Source organism: Fonsecaea pedrosoi, assembly GCF_000835455.1.
Source record: "Fonsecaea pedrosoi CBS 271.37 unplaced genomic scaffold supercont1.1, whole genome shotgun sequence".
NCBI classification, from domain to species: Eukaryota; Fungi; Ascomycota; class Eurotiomycetes; order Chaetothyriales; family Herpotrichiellaceae; genus Fonsecaea; species Fonsecaea pedrosoi.
Window position 1 is genome coordinate 4,980,684 of NW_013550615.1, and position 15,438 is coordinate 4,996,121.

The 15,438-nt window shown below is 53.4% G+C and overlaps 6 protein-coding genes across 6 annotated transcripts; 3 read left to right on the plus strand and 3 right to left on the minus strand.

The window, feature by feature from the left end:
* Window positions 1–684: 684 nt before the first annotated feature.
* Window positions 685–2,159, plus strand: Z517_01814 (uncharacterized protein; the record flags this gene model as incomplete). The annotated part of the gene is made up of 4 exons (XM_013434772.1): window positions 685–719; window positions 769–791; window positions 845–1,209; window positions 1,260–2,159. 4 exons carry the CDS (start codon window positions 685–687, stop codon window positions 2,157–2,159), a joined length of 1,323 nt encoding a protein of 440 aa, XP_013290226.1.
* Window positions 2,160–2,838: 679 nt separating this feature from the next.
* Z517_01815 (uncharacterized protein) lies at window positions 2,839–4,782 on the plus strand (the record flags this gene model as incomplete). Its single annotated transcript, XM_013434773.1, has 4 exons — window positions 2,839–3,002; window positions 3,053–3,252; window positions 3,340–3,835; window positions 3,936–4,782. 4 exons carry the CDS (start codon window positions 2,839–2,841, stop codon window positions 4,780–4,782), a joined length of 1,707 nt encoding a protein of 568 aa, XP_013290227.1.
* Window positions 4,783–5,192: 410 nt separating this feature from the next.
* Z517_01816 (uncharacterized protein) lies at window positions 5,193–7,385 on the minus strand (the record flags this gene model as incomplete). The annotated part of the gene is made up of 1 exon (XM_013434774.1): window positions 5,193–7,385. The coding sequence occupies one exon, from the start codon at window positions 7,383–7,385 to the stop codon at window positions 5,193–5,195; it is 2,193 nt and encodes a 730-aa protein (XP_013290228.1).
* An 823-nt stretch (window positions 7,386–8,208) lies between these two features.
* Window positions 8,209–9,401, minus strand: Z517_01817 (uncharacterized protein; the record flags this gene model as incomplete). Its single annotated transcript, XM_013434775.1, has 2 exons — window positions 8,209–8,642; window positions 8,699–9,401. 2 exons carry the CDS (start codon window positions 9,399–9,401, stop codon window positions 8,209–8,211), a joined length of 1,137 nt encoding a protein of 378 aa, XP_013290229.1.
* A 1,324-nt stretch (window positions 9,402–10,725) lies between these two features.
* On the minus strand, window positions 10,726–13,023 carry Z517_01818 (pre-mRNA-splicing factor ATP-dependent RNA helicase PRP43; the record flags this gene model as incomplete). Its single annotated transcript, XM_013434776.1, has 1 exon — window positions 10,726–13,023. The coding sequence occupies one exon, from the start codon at window positions 13,021–13,023 to the stop codon at window positions 10,726–10,728; it is 2,298 nt and encodes a 765-aa protein (XP_013290230.1).
* Window positions 13,024–13,973: 950 nt separating this feature from the next.
* Window positions 13,974–15,056, plus strand: Z517_01819 (triosephosphate isomerase; the record flags this gene model as incomplete). Its single annotated transcript, XM_013434777.1, has 4 exons — window positions 13,974–14,011; window positions 14,102–14,160; window positions 14,247–14,687; window positions 14,749–15,056. 4 exons carry the CDS (start codon window positions 13,974–13,976, stop codon window positions 15,054–15,056), a joined length of 846 nt encoding a protein of 281 aa, XP_013290231.1.
* Window positions 15,057–15,438: the final 382 nt, after the last annotated feature.

Here is a 15,438-nt window from a genome sequence, read left to right on the forward strand (position 1 = left end):
CTCGGTAACGAGGTAGACGGACAAGAATGGAAAGCACGATGCTGTGAGGGAGGAACTAAAGGGGGATTTGTCAGTATAGGAAACTGAGCCGACCTAGACACTGGCGCCACCAACGCCATACCAACATACAAAGCATTTCCAATCCCATTTATCTACGAGCCATAATGTTAATGCTATGCTCTACAACCGACGATGAGTGACTATGTGACCTGAAGAACAAACTATCGGGTCTATACGAGGTGCAAACTAAAGAATTCTTGATTTCATAGTGAGACCGGACAGCCACGTGACACACTGTAAAGTACCAGTTACCCACAGTTGTACCTCGTACAGTCACGTGGATGACATAATCCGCAGCCCACTTTAGGTGCAATGGTGCTTTGCCTGTCGGTGCCCAGCGAGCGGCAGCCCACCAACTGCCACTACTACTACCAACGTTTCGTCTCACTGCTGTCCCTCAATTGACTCGTCTTCCACCCACAATTGGAAGCTGCCTGCACACGTTTGTGGGTTGGAAACACGGTACCTGGGTCACTACACCTGCCTTCTGCTATTCTCCTCTTCTCCTTGTTGGCGATGATCCCTCCGACCAGAACCGATTCATCCTAGCGACATCCTCATCCTTCTCGTCGCATCGTCGTATTGTTGCTGCTTCTCGAGGTGGTCCGTGTGTAACCGACCAAAATGGCTTCTCAAACTCCCGCTGTTGTCATGGACAAGTATGGTCTCCTTTCCGAGCACATGTATCTGATGCTGACGGTCAATTAGCGGTACCGGCTTCTCGAAATTAGGTACGCCCATCGACCATGCATAATCGTTACCCTTCTGACCTACCTCAACTTAGGCTTCGCCGGAAATGATGCCCCTTCCTTTGTATTCCCCACGGCCATTGCTATGAAAAGTGGTGCTAGCGGCGCTGCAGGAGGAACGGGATCAGGAAGACCGGCGGTTGCAAATAAACCCTCATTCCTCACCGGCGGTGCAGGACCGAGTTCCAATCTGGCGGGCAAGCGGGGCACAGAAGACCTCGACTTCTTCATTGGAGATGAAGCACTTGCGGCGTCGGCTGGTCCTGGCTACAGTATCAACTATCCCATCAGACACGGTCAAATCGAGAATTGGGACTACATGGAACGGTTCTGGTCAAACTCCATCTTCAAATACCTGCGAGTTGAGCCCGAGGATCACTATTTCCTCCTGACAGAACCCGTGGGTCTTGCTGAAACCATCCATCTGTGTAGTTGTTGACCATTTTCTAGCCTCTGAACCCTCCCGAAAACCGCGAGAACACGGCAGAGATCATGTTCGAGTCCTTCAACTGCGCGGGTCTATACATTGCTGTACAAGCCGTTCTCGCGTTAGCCGCCTCGTGGACATCTTCGAAAGTTACCGACCGATCTTTGACGGGCACTGTCATCGATTCCGGAGACGGTGTCACCCATATTATTCCTGTTGCTGAAGGATACGTTATTGGCTCGTCGATCAAAAGCATACCAATTGCTGGGCGGGATATCACGTATTTTGTGCAGAGTCTATTGCGGGACCGGGGAGAGCCGGACAGCAGTCTCAAGACAGCCGAGAAGGTCAAGGAGGAGTACTGTTATGTCTGCCCCGACATTGTCAAGGAGTTCGCCCGCTATGACAAAGAACCCGATAGGTTTCTCAAGCACACCGTGACCCAACCCAATGGCAGGTCTATCACGATCGATGTCGGCTACGAGCGATTCCTCGCCCCCGAGATTTTTTTCAATCCCGAAATCTATTCTTCGGACTTCCTCACTCCACTTCCCACTGTGGTCGATGGGGTTATCCAGTCATCCCCGATAGACGTTCGAAGAGGGCTCTACAAAAACATTGTGTTGTCTGGCGGTTCGACTCTGTACAAGGATTTTGGTCGCAGGTTACAGCGAGATATTAGACACTTGGTCGATGCTCGTATCAGAGCGTCGGAGGCTCGGAGTGGCGGAGCTAAGAGTGGTGGTTTGGAGGTCCAAGTTGTCACCCACAAACGACAGCGACATGGACCATGGTTTGGTGGCAGTCTACTTGGCCAAACACCTGAATTCAGAAGTTACTGCCACACAAAGGCCGAGTATGACGAGATAGGGCCCAGCATTGTCAGGAGGTTTGCTTTGCTGGGAGGCCCTGGTAGCACCTAGAGCTGGTGATCTGACGAGATAGAAAGGCAGGAATCGAGGAAAAAGATCCAAGACTCCAGATATCATTGACGACATGCTTGGGTGCCCTCTTACTCCTCTTCGTCCGCTTGAAGTGCAGTGTAGTCATGACTCTGGATAGCTCTGGCATCAGAACAAGCTGTCTGTCCGTTGCAGGGCATTTCACCTTTTGCCATTAAAAAGGCGCAGGATGGGTGTGGTGGGCGCAGCTACACGATTATATAATCGCGTCCAATCGAAGGTCGCAGCGTCAGCTCGGATTGTGGCCACCTCGCGCACCATCATCCTCTCTAGTGGAATGACTGCTCGTGACACCTCGCTTCACCAGCACCTGGTCGAATGTTTTTGCTTCTTCTATACGGGCTGAGGCCAAAGGTCCTTACTTGTCCATCCTAGTGTTTCTTTGGCGAGGCACCATCCGGCCGAAACCGCGCTTGACCTCTTCCCGTTGAACGCATTACACCGAGACCGACTCGGCTTCGTGTCTCTGTCAGATTTCGCGCACGAGTGAACAAGGCGACACGAGTCAAGCGACCTTTGTGCCGAAAAATTAAATGGAAATACTTGATAGACAGATAATGCTATTGTCCATCCGGCATCTTAATCTTCAGGTGGTCTCGCTCTCTCGGATCTGCTCCCGATCGCCATTACACACAACGCCATGGCGTCCGCAAATACCCCGTCCGCTCCAATAACGATCCAATTCATGATCCACGACCCTGGTTCCTATCAAAGCGGGCAAGACAAAAACATCAAGATTGCACAGGCCCGAAGGCATGCCGCCAGATATGTTGGCCGACGTGCTCGCTGGGAAAGGCAGATCAGGTAGGTAGCACGGCCTCTCAGAGATTTCCCGACTGACCCAAAAATTGCAGTTGGCGCCGAGAGATGGAGAGCGAATCATCTCAACGACAGGAACAGGACAGACAAGCAATCGACGGCGGCGCGGATGATCAGCCATCAGAAAGCTCAAAAGCCCTCGTCCATAACACCCTATCTCAGAGCAAAAGGGATCCGTTTTCTCCTTATAATGCCTCAGAGCATCCGGCAGTCTTTCAAGACCTCATTGAGTATAGTACGCAGCATAATCTACCCTCAAGAAAGGAAAAAAACCAAAAAAGTGATCCATTTAACCCCGGCTGACTGAAACCCCCGTTCTAAGCCTACGACAAGCTATGGCCTGACCTCATCGAGGTTCAAGGAAAGCCAGCCGTACACCCCGGTAGGCGACAATGGCGCCTGGCGGCTCAAGAGTGTCCTGCCGTTCATCACGTCCACCTCGCCAGTGTAGCGGATTTTGGCAAAGCCATGTACCATGCACACGGTTGCAGTGCCATGTTCGATCGACTGAGACTCTTCCACCACACTCAGGCGCTCCGATTGGTGAGGCAAATCATACAAAACATGGACCCGGACGCTATTCCGACCGATTCTCTCGTGATGGCAGTGTATAACTTGTCATATCAGGGACTGGACTGGGACAAGCGAGTGTTTCCCGAAAGCCACCCTCCGCCACCGACGCTCAACGCACGGTTCCTGGTCCGCTATGGCAGGAAAGTGCCCCATGCTGAACACATTCGTGCCATGAACCTCCTCATCCAAGCCAAAGGCGGCTTAGAAGAAATTGAACTTGTTGGTATTGCGGAAATGATATGGCTGTACGTGATGTCCCTGACCCTCCAACAAAAGAAAAAGCGATTTGCCGCCACCCCCTCTTTTTGCTCTCGTTCCCTAACAATTCCACGAACATGATAACAGATGGAGCCTGAACAACTGCACAACTCTTATACAGCACCCCAGTTTCCCACTGCTGAAAAGCTACGAGCAACTTCTAACTGAGTATACCGAGAACGTGAAAAGATCCCTTCGCAATGGTACGTTTGGAAGATTGGGAACCGGGTTTCTGGTGCTTCCTGCAAGAGACCAAATCGGCAAGCTCCGCGAGCATTTACTGTGCACCGCCTCCATTACCGGGGATCTCACACGCCTGGAGCCTGGGTACGAAACTACGCGGGCGTGGCGGCGACTTCTGGCCATCGCGCGGGCAAACCACCACCAAATCCTGGCCTTGCCGCCGGAGATCCCACTTTCCGAGGCTGGGAGCGAGGAGGAGCGGCTTATCTTCGCCGTCGCGCGATTGGGTGCGCTGCTCTACGACGACATGGTCGTGTACCCGCAGATCGACAGCTCCGAGGTCAAGCCGCGTCTGGCTAGCATGCTGCGCGGCGCCCTGACCGAGAAGTTCCTCAAGTTCATCCCCGCGGGCGGCCGCGAGGAGTACCGGCCTCTGGTCCTTTGGACGCTGCTGCTCGGCTGCATTGGCGCGACCTTCACGTCCGACCGGCGCTGGTTCGTCGCCCAGCTCCATGAGCGATCTGCGCAGCTTGGCCTCGCAGAGTTTGCCGACTTCAAGGCCGCCATGACTTCTTATTTGTGGTTTGAGAATCTGGAAGGGCCTGCGTGGAAGGCGTGGGTCGAGGGTAGAGAGGTGTTTTGTCATCCAGAGGCGGAAGAGGAGGGCTCGGAGGAGGGGAAGTCGAAGGCGAAGGATATGGCCAAAGACCGGGACTTTAAGGGGCCAAGTGGATTTCCGTCGACCACCTGATTCTCTTCCGTGAAATGGAGGCGCCGAACGTTTGGGGAGATTTTCTGAAAAGAAGTGGGAAAACAATCTGCCTCGACCAGCAGACGAGGACATCAAGAAATGGGTCAGATGGCCCCAGTCCACCAATGTATTCGATATCGGACTTTTGCAGGGAGAGGAAGAACCCAACAAGGTTGTGTCTAATTATACAGTCCAGTCCAGTCGCCTTTCAGAGCAGGAGAAGGAGAGGAAAAGTTGATGAACAGGCCAGAAACAGCGGATTTTGCTCTGCCATCGACCTCCATTCCTTCGCATGCCTCAGCGATCGTATCCAAATCCTTCCTGTTAAAGCACCTAACGACACGCAAAGCAGCCCCCTCTACTATCCCTATCACTATCCTCATATCGAAAGAGAAAACACAGATATCTTCTCAACTTTGCCTCTCTGCTCTATTCAAAAAACACACGCCCTCGACATGTCCCGTCTGGGGGAAAAAGTCGAACCCGCCCAGCTTCTCAATGTCGTAGCGCCAGCGCCCACCGCCGAATCCGGCGACCAGCATGCCCACGTCGCGGGCCTGCGTGTGCACGTTGCAACTTACGTAGACGACGCGGCGGGGGCCGAAGGTGCACAGCTGCTGCAGGAAGTCCGGCGAGGCGCCCTTGCGCGGTGGGTCGATGACCAGCAGGGTCTGCGAGGGCGGGAAGGGCACGTCGGTGAATAGCGCTTGCGCGTCCGCAGCGATGAAGCCCGTGTTGCTGCTCACCTCGGTGGCGTCGCTTGCAGTGGTTGTTCCACCCTGTTTCGGGCGGCTGTTGGCGCGGTGGTTGAGGTTCGCATTGTCCCGCGCGCACGAGATTGACAGCGCATCAATGTCGATGCCCAACACGGAGGAGAAATACGGCGCGAGCGCGATGCTGAACAAGCCCGAGCCGCAGTACGCGTCGAGCAGGTATTTGATCTTGGCGGGCTGCGCCTCTGGCTGGTGGTGGTTGTTGCCCGGGACCCATGATACCGATGATGATGCTGTGGGTGCAGTCACTGATTCTGCGGCTGGGGCTGAATCCGCCGCTGGCGTCTTGGGAAGAAGGTTCTCACGGATATAGGACAAGAAAATGGGTAGGATGGAATTGTTGTTCTGGAAAAAACTGTTCGCCCGCGTCGTGAACGTGTAGGGCCCAATGTGCTCGGTCGTCACGGCCTTGTGGTCGGACGTGTAGGTCTTGATGTCTCGGAAGAGAGGGTACGTGTAGGTGATTTGGGGGGTGGTTGGAGACGGGAACGAAAGCTCGGTGGAGACAGGGTCGCCAGAGTAGGCGAGCGGTAAGGACGATAGGTCATGAATCGATCCGGGCAAAGGAGCTTTGATAATCTCGCCTTCCTCGCCGGCGCCGTCGCCGCCAACATCGCGCGTCGATGAGCTCTCTGCTGCCAATAGTGGCTTTTCATTGCTGGAATCCGCGGTGGGGGAAACCATCTCGCGCCGCGTCGACTCCCTCAACAGAACCGTCGCGCCGGTCTTGCTCTTCCAGAACGACTCGTGCATCTTCCTCCTCTCGATCTTGAGGCCTTCGTTCAGGATCGGCGTGCCGATCGGACACTGTTCGATGTCGAGGATCCTGGGGCTGTTCTTCCTCATGAACCCCAGGGGGGGCGGGTCGTCGCCCTGCCGGAACGGCTTGGACTTCGAGCCGCCGCTGTAGTGGGGGGTCAGTTTCGTGCGGTAGCCGTACTGGAGCGGCGAGCCCATGGTGTCGTCGACGGGCGGGATCCGCGACGGGTCCAGGTTCGAAAAGTGCTTGAACGCCTTCTCCACGATCGTCTTCTTGTGCGCGAGCTGCTCCGTGTAAGGCAGCATTTGGAGCTGGCAGCCCGAGCAGGTCCCGAAGTATTGGCAGCCTGGTGTCACGCCCTCGCGCCGCGGCGAGGGTCGGAGTAGCTTGACAAAGTCGACGCGGCTCCACAGCGGATTCACCTCCTTCTGGGGGAACGTCTTGGCCAGGATTCTGTCGCCGGGCACGGCGAAGGGGACGACGTAGATCAAGTCCTTCGTTCCAGGCGCGTAGGACAGTCCGTCCCCGGTGGACGAAAGTTCCTCGATCTCCAGTTCGACCTCCGTATGTGCTTCTACTTGGTGCGAATTCCGTGAGGACGACGATGTCGTTGGATGCCGCCTGTCGCCCTCTTGTCCTCCTACCTGGCCGTCGTGGTCCGGCCCATCGTGTCCATCATCCCCATTACTCTCCCGCCGCTCCTTTCTCAAGAGAAGAAGCGACTCCGCCTCAATTGTCAAGACCTGGTCCGGGGTCCCATCCTGCAACTGAGACCGCTGCTGCTGGAGCCTGTGTCGCTTCGCGCGGGCCATCGGCCCTCTGTTGTTGAGTTTGTCCATTCTCGCCGCAATCGACGCGGCATTGTACACCTCCTTGTACCCCTGCTGCCTCGGTAACCGCCTGTCGTCCCTACCGCTACTGCGGTTGAAGGGCTGGAAGAACTCGACCGAGGACGACGTACGACGGATCGCTGTGATATTGGCGCCGGGTTGGCGGACGAAGAACGATGAAGAAGAAGAAGAAGAGGCAGGATATCCCGGTGCGCGTGAAAAAGAGCGACTCAGAAACATAGATTGATCGCCGGCCCGTAAACTGCCTCCGCTCGACTCTTTCTCTACGGACTCATAGGGAATTCAAAAAGGAGCCATATTTGCTTCCTCGAAAAATTTTGATTACATAATTATGCCAAGAATGTGGCCCCGGCCCAATCATGTGGCGCGGATTATACAACGTCGCAGAAGTCACCCGCTCGCTTTAAACCGTTTGCCGTGTCTCAATCATGCATGATCCTTCATGATGTTTGCATCTTCCTCAGCCTCATCATTCCCTCTGTATGTGCAATTTCTGGGCGATAGGAATATTCAACACCATTCAACCGTCCGTCCCATTCACACGCCAGGTAGATCGCCCGCTGCCTTTACACGTTATCTACCACAAGACAGCCCCCCGATTCGCTCTACAGCATTCTCCCGTACCGATCAGCTTGTACTCGGACCCTGAAGCCTGTGCATGCACAGCCGAAGCAGCAGAGGCACCTATGCTCCAACACAGAATCCTGTAACCTTTGCTGGAATACATCTGAGCCCGCTTTTGCGGACGCAATGTCGACATTGATAGGTGACTCAGTGTCAGGTCCAAGAAGATGGGTCAGGTGACTTGGTTGGTGCGTCGTTGGCGACACTCCGTTCAATGTAATCGGAAGTTAAGTCTTTTTGGTGCATCATTTCGGTGGAAACTGTGCTTTAGTCCTCTCATGTAATTGCTCAACAACGAAAGGGCCTGGTTAAGGATTTGCCATGATCGGTAAAGTCGCTTCTTCTGCCTCAATGCCGATCTCTCCTAAGTCAGAATCGCGGCTCGATATGAGCGGCAAGCGTAGCGTCTTCCCTTCGCTCAGTCGTCAGGATCGAAACCCCTGGCAGGGCCTCTCGAAGGACTCCGCGACACTTCTCCACGCAAGTCAGCCACTGCTGGACGACTGCGCAGTCGCGATCGCGAATCCACCTCTCCGTCTGTTGCCAGTCTGTCGGTGGGGTTGCCTGTTGGTTGTGTCTCCAAAAGGGGGCTTCGAGCCTCGGTATCGGGAGGGTTGGCGGAGAACCGGTATGTGGAAAGCTCAACAGGGCCATCGATGTTGTGGTTAGCAGGAGATCTCGATGCATGGCGTCGATTGAATTCATCTGGCGTCAGGCCGAGTCCCATGATCTCTTGAGGCTCGCCGTCGTCCTGAAACCTGGGTGCTCGGGGCGAGTAATAAGCCGGTGCGGGTGAGAAAGGACCTTGCGTAGTGGAGGCACTTCCTGAGTATCGAGGAAGCGGTGTCATGACTGATGTGGTCTATTAGCAAGCGCAGCAAGGAGGGTAGAAGCGAAATGAAACCTACCAGCACCGAAAGGATCCTTGTAGAAAGATTTGTATTCTAGGGGTTCTCGTCCAAGCTGAGCGGATTCTTGCAGTGACCGCTTCATTCTTCTCCGCCGTATGAGGCAAAACACCGCAAGCCCGATGATGATTGTCAGGCTCACCGCGGCGGCAACGGCGCCACCAGCTATCGCGGCAGTGTCCACTGATTTCGAGGCTGGCTGTGCCGTCGCCGTACTCGATGTCGTCGTAGCGGGTGCGGATGAGACCGAGCCTGAACTTGTCGTTGCAACGGTGGCGGGAACCGTGAATGTCGAACTTCCAGCGACGACCACTGTATGGACACCAGCAGGTCGTAGATCCGAGGCAGGGCATCCTTGACCATTGCACGGGTTACTGTCGCAGCAGCCTTGAAAGGGAACAGAATTGTCGGCGCAAGTATACCAAAGCCCACCATATGGGCAGCTGTGGTTGGGATAGTCCGGTACCGGAGTCGTGACAGCACCAAAGCCCATAGGAGACAAGTTGGCCGGAGGGCACATTTGCCCAGAGCAGGGATTGCTTGAACAGCAACCGATAAAGGTCGGATAGTTCACATCTTCACACTTCCACCACTCGCCTCCCACCGGACACGACACGTAGTCAGAGTCGTTGAATGTGTCTTGTCTTCGAAGGTGGGCCATCAGGAGATCGAATGTGAAGAGGGAGTGATTATCAGAGACCATAATCTCTTGGATTAGTTCAGCGACAGTTCAACTTATTGGGCATCGACCAGGCTTCGAATAGATGAGTACAAGGCGTGCAGAAACAAGGAAACCTCAAGGAAAGATGAGTATCTGCAAACACAACCAAGGACAACTATTAAAAGAGAACAGACGTCAGACCTTCGGGGAACAACCTGCTGGCTGAAAAAGTAAACGACTGGAATCAGGAAAAACGGGCCACTGAAAGAAAGCAGTTTTCGGAGCACGTTATACACCAGCGGCCTCAAAGTCCTCGACTGACGGAGGTGCCGTAGATATGTTCCGCCATTGCACCGCCCCCCCATATTTCGAGAACACTTAACTGAGCGGCAGATTAGGCGCGCAGTATTCGTCGCGAGGCTCATTCTTGCCAGCTGGATAAGCCGTTTAGGGCTGTCGAATGAGCATTGGCGTCGTTTGTCAGTGCTTGTGCGATGAAAAGCAAGCATTCGCCCTGGGTGGTTCGTCATGCGGCGAGACAGACTGGGGTGAAAAGTATGCCGACTAGTTGAGAAAAGCAGCTGAGGCTGAGTCCAAGGGTTTAACCAAAAGTGAGACGCCCAGGGTCCCCATCATCTAGCGTCCAATGGCGATTTTCTAGCCAAGATACAGCTTGCCATCGGGTTTCAGCCCGCTCTTGGACCTTCTGGGGAAAAGGCAGAGACCTATTCGAGTGATTAGTGCGCAGCAAAGAATGATTGATGGTAGTAGGAGAGGAAGCAGCGAGACAGCAATTTGTCAACGTGAAGCAGAAGTGTTTCGTCTAATTCATCTGACTTGGCATGGTTGTAGATGTAAGGTCCATCGAGGCCGCCAGTCCGTGAGGGCGGAATCAACGCCACGGGCCTGAGGTGACCACTGACCACAGGCTCTGGGGGCCATGGGCCAGGTCTCCGAACCTCTTCCACTGGCCCGGGGCCGTGTGAGGCGCATCCGTGGCTTTTCTTCTATCAATCGTACAGTACAAAGGATGTTTGGTTCCAGCGGTGAAACAGTTGATGCTCTGACTAGATTCTCGCCGATGTGTTGCGCATTAGGTGGTACGAACTCGTAAAGCAATGGCTTAGGAGATGCTGACAAGGTGCAGGCGACTTGCTTCACCGCTTGGAAAACACAATCCGGCTCGAACATCGGTCCAGATCTGTCGGTGCTGCAAAGTGCTCTAGCGTCTTCCGCCTCTCGAGGTGTGAAGCCTAATTATACGCCTATGCTGGCTACTACTTCGCTTGATGCTGCAGTGCCATGGTGGCCATGTGTGGCATGTGTTGCATGTGTTCTAAGCTGTATCTGGACCCTGACTGCATCTCTATCGTCCGCTTTTCATCTTTTGCCGTCGAGCTACCCTCTCCGCGATCCTCTGAAGCGCCGTCTTGACTTCGCCCTTGGGAAAGCTGTCTATGTCATAATAACCTGGCGCAATATCGAGTAGCCACTCGCCTCGAACACTCGTCACCGTCCGAATATAGTTCTTGCTGGTAAGGACAAATTCGTTGTAAACCACCCATTCGCTCTCTTGGCCGAGGACCGTACTAGGATGCAAAAGTACAGTTTGGTTGTCTTTCACGGTCGTGTAAGTCTTGCCGTTGGCTTCTTTCTTTGCCACCTGCATGAAGAAGCCAGACACGAGTGCGCGTCGGATGTTTTCGTAATACTTTTTGTCCTCGAATGGTGTTGACATCAATTCCAGTTCTTCCCGCTCCATGATTCTCTTTAGCTGCAGACGCACATTGTCCGCAGACTGTAAAGCTCGGAGACTCAGGAAATGATCGTGACACCACTGCCTCGGGTTCGCCTGCGCCTCAGGGCCTTTGAAAGCATGATAGACATTGAGCATGGTCAGGTGGTCGCCGTCAGGGTGAGCGAAGAGATTTTTCATCTCGTCTGCCCGTTTTCGCGCGGACGCAGGTCTGACAAAGATTTGAGGCACGGACAGTAAAGCGGTCAAGCTCAAGATCTCGTTCGAACAGTAGAATTCGGGGGAAGAGATGAGCATGACTGCCAGTGCTGGATCAAGAGGGAACTCAGAGGCCAGCCTGCCCATGGTTGTGAGGTTACCATCGTCGTCCAGACATGCGAGATAATTCAACTCCTCCAATGCCCGCATCAAAGTCTCAGGAGCGGGAGGATCCATCAGGTCGAAGTGGACGAGGTCGTCGATTCCAAGTTTCTTCAGCTCCAGGACAGTAGATGAGAGATTGGAACGAAGGATTTCAGGGTAAGTTTGCTCGATCAGCTCCTTTTTAAAGGCACCTTCGGTATACAGTCGGAAACACTTTCCGGGCCGAGTACGACCGGCACGACCAGCTCTCTGTTGAGCGGAAGCCTTCGAGATGGGCGAAACGAGGAGGGACTCGACCCTGATGCGTGGATTGTACACCTTTTGTTTAGAAAATCCAGGGTCAACCACATAGACAATCCCATCGATGGTCAGGGACGTCTCTGCAATGTTGGTGGCAACAATGCATTTGCGACCCGCTCGACCGCCAGGTCGCCGCGGTGGCGGGGCAGGTTCAAAGATCTTTTGCTGCTGTGCAGGAGGCAACGTGCCATACAGGGGATACACTTTCATCGGGCCCGCGTCAGCCTCTCGAATCATTTCGTCGGCTTCCAGCGAGATCTTTCGGCATGCATCTTCGATCTCTTCTTCTCCGGTCAGAAATAGTAAGATATCACCTTCGGGTTCCGTCGCATGGATCTGCAAAACGGTTCTGATAGCAGCTTCAACGTAATCTGGCTCAGGCTCCTGGGTGTAGAAAATCTCCACAGGATGTGTTCGACCAGGAACAGCAAGCAAAGGCGCATCGTTGAAGTATCTCTGAAACTTCTGAGCATCCAGGGTTGCAGACATGATGATCAACTTGAGGTCTGGCCTACGCAAAACCACCTCTTTCAATAGACCCATCAACACGTCTGTAGCTAATGTCCGCTCGTGGGCTTCGTCGAGAATAATCGTGCTGTATCTTGTGAGCTCGTGGTCGTTCATGGCCTCTCTCAAGAGCATGCCATCGGTCATGTATTTGAGTATCGTCTTTTGGCTTGTCATGTCCTCAAATCTTATGCTGTATCCGACCTCTTCGCCAAGTTTGACGTCCAGCTCGTTGGCAACACGTTCCGCTACCGACATGGCGGCCACTCGACGAGGCTGCGTGCATGCGACGAGTTTTCGTTCTTGCTGTGGCAAATCATCGTAGAGAACAAACTGAGGGATTTGCGTCGTCTTTCCTGACCCAGTTTCGCCCACGAAAACTAGAATTTGGGATTTCTGGTACAACTGAAGGAATTCGTCCCGCTGGGCATGGACAGGCAGATCTCTTCTGGTACGCAGTATGGAGAAGTATCGATCGGAATGAGGACGGCCTGTGAAAGGATTGGTTTTTGAATCTTCGGCTTTGTGAGCCAACGCAGCCGTGGTCTTGTGTCGTTGGAAGTCGGCGAGAGGGCTGTCGCTGGGAATCGGAGGGGTTGAGGAGCCGTTTGTGTACCCGTTCACATCGTTGTCGTGCCAGTGAGCAAGGTAAGGATTGTTTTTAGGATCGAGCCCGCCAGCGGTCTTCTGGCGCTTTGCGGGCAACCCGTCAGGGTTATCTGGGCGTTTGGCTGCCATGACCGCTGACCAGTGGTGGAATGGAGGGAGACAACCAGATGGCGCAACGAATCGATGGCGTGGTGGGTAAATGGAGGGAGAGAAGAATAAGTGTGGGTGAAAGGCGAAGCGGTGCGAGGATGAAGGTTGTCAATTAGTTGTCGCTTCAACTATTCGTCCTTTCTAACCATCGACTTTCCAGACAAATCCAGTTCGCCGCCTATTATTCCAATCTCGCAACGTAGAAAATATTTCGATATTTGCGTCTCGGAAAAGTCTCTGCGGTGACGTAGATAGTACGGTGGACTACAAAATAAATAGTGCATTTCCACTTCTGGTCGTCATGTCAGAACTTGACTGGAGCGTTCACTTGTGATCGATTTAGCCATATATCTACCTATACTGTCAGCCCTTGACACTTGAGATCTAATTGTATAGCGGTAGAAGAGTGGCGTGGTCTGAGGAAATACATTGTTTCCGGCTGCGGTCGGGGTACCACAAGTATAGCCTCCAAGCGCGGTGTAGTCAGGATCAACTACCAGCGCTGCGGCTTGGTGTTGAAAAGAATGTCACCATGCTCTCTTATACAGTCATCTAGATCTATCCAGAGGAAGGCTACTTTGTATACACCAGAGGGACGATAATAAAACGGAGGAAAGGATGGACCGAGATGCTCGGAAGAGCTTCCCTCACCCCAACTACCCCTCGACCGACCATCATTGGCAGCCCCGCCCTGTTGTCCCCGATGTCAACAGAATAGAGGGCGAGAGAAAAGCAATTCTACCGTTCTGCTATTTCCACTATTCATAGTTTTCCTTCGCTCTCCGAGATATTCTTTTTCCTGGATACTCATTCTCCCGTGTCTTTACACTCTTCAGCCTGTTCATCCTCATCCTAACTTTATAGCGGTCTATCACCAGCAACAGTCTAGTTACTCCTTCTCCTCTTCAGCCTCCTGCAAACCTTTCAAGATGGGTCGAAAACCATTTGTTGGAGGCAACTTTAAAATGTATGCAGTGAGGACAAACACACAGACCCTGCGCTCTTTAGGAACCGGTCAAAGGGCGTTTCCCGAGTACTGACACACCACTTCCACCAGGAATGGGACGATCAAGTCGATCAAAGAGATTGTCCACAACTTGTCCACAGCCAAGCTCGGTATGCTAATCCCTCGATCCCCACTTGCTTGAATATGCCATTTCAGAGGGATTACCGAAAGATCGTGACTGACTGTCTTCCACAAGACCCGAACACCGAAGTCGTCGTCGCACCCCCGAGTCTGTACCTCCTGCTGGCCCGCGAACACCTCTCCCCGAACATTGAAGTCGCAGCTCAAAATGTCTTCGACAAGCCCAACGGGGCTTTTACGGGTGAAATCTCAGTGGCGCAATTGAAGGACAGTGGGATCACATGGACACTGCTGGGTCACTCGGAACGCCGAACGATTCTCCGTGAGGAAGATGAGTTCGTGGCTTGCAAGACCAAAGCCGCACTCGACGGCGGAATTGGTGTCATTCTGTGCTGCGGTGAGAGTCTCGAGGAGCGGGAAAAGGGTATCACGGTCGATGTTGTCACAAGACAATTGGACGCGGTGAACAAGTCTATCGGCAAGGATGGCTGGAAGAATGTGGTGATCGCATACGAGCCTATCTGGGCCATTGGGACAGGCAAGGTTGCAACGACTGGTATGAAGCAAAGATTCCCCGACATGTGTGAGGAGTGACTGACGCATCCGAATCATTGCAGAACAAGCGCAGGAAGTTCATGCAGCCATCAGAAAATGGTTGAAGGACGCTGTCTCGCCCGAAGCCGCCGAGAACACCAGAATCATCTATGGTGGAAGCGTCAACGAGAAGAACTGCAGGGATTTGGCCAAGCAGCCTGATGTGGATGGATTTTTGGTCGGCGGTGCCAGCTTGAAACCTGCCTGTAAGTCAACATTTTGGGAAAACATCCTACATGACCGAATGAAATCGCTGACGTTTCCGCACCAAAGTCGTCGAGATTATCAATGCGTTCAGTTAGATTCGTGGCTGACGAGGCGGGAAGCATGATTCGTTCTCGATAGCGCGCAGTTCAGAGGTATCAACTGACGAGTGCAATGGTTTGGTCGGTGGACCAAAAGCCCTGAGGTCAAATATGCATTAGCATGCGAACACCCGAAGCAGAATAAAATTATATGTCACCCCGTTAGACACCCCTACACTCTTGCACCTAGTAGACGACTAGAGACTTGGACAACAAGAAGGATGTGCGTCTCGGGACCTCCTGCTCCACCCGACCGCAGCACCGAAATTTCGCAGTCGGAGAAAAGAGCATGCGAGCTTCAAGTTTCTCGTACCAAAGTATTTCATCATTCAATAAATTCATCACTCTTGCCGTCTACATCCACAGCCATCTTATTCTACGCTCTAATATCTTTCATATTCGTTGGTG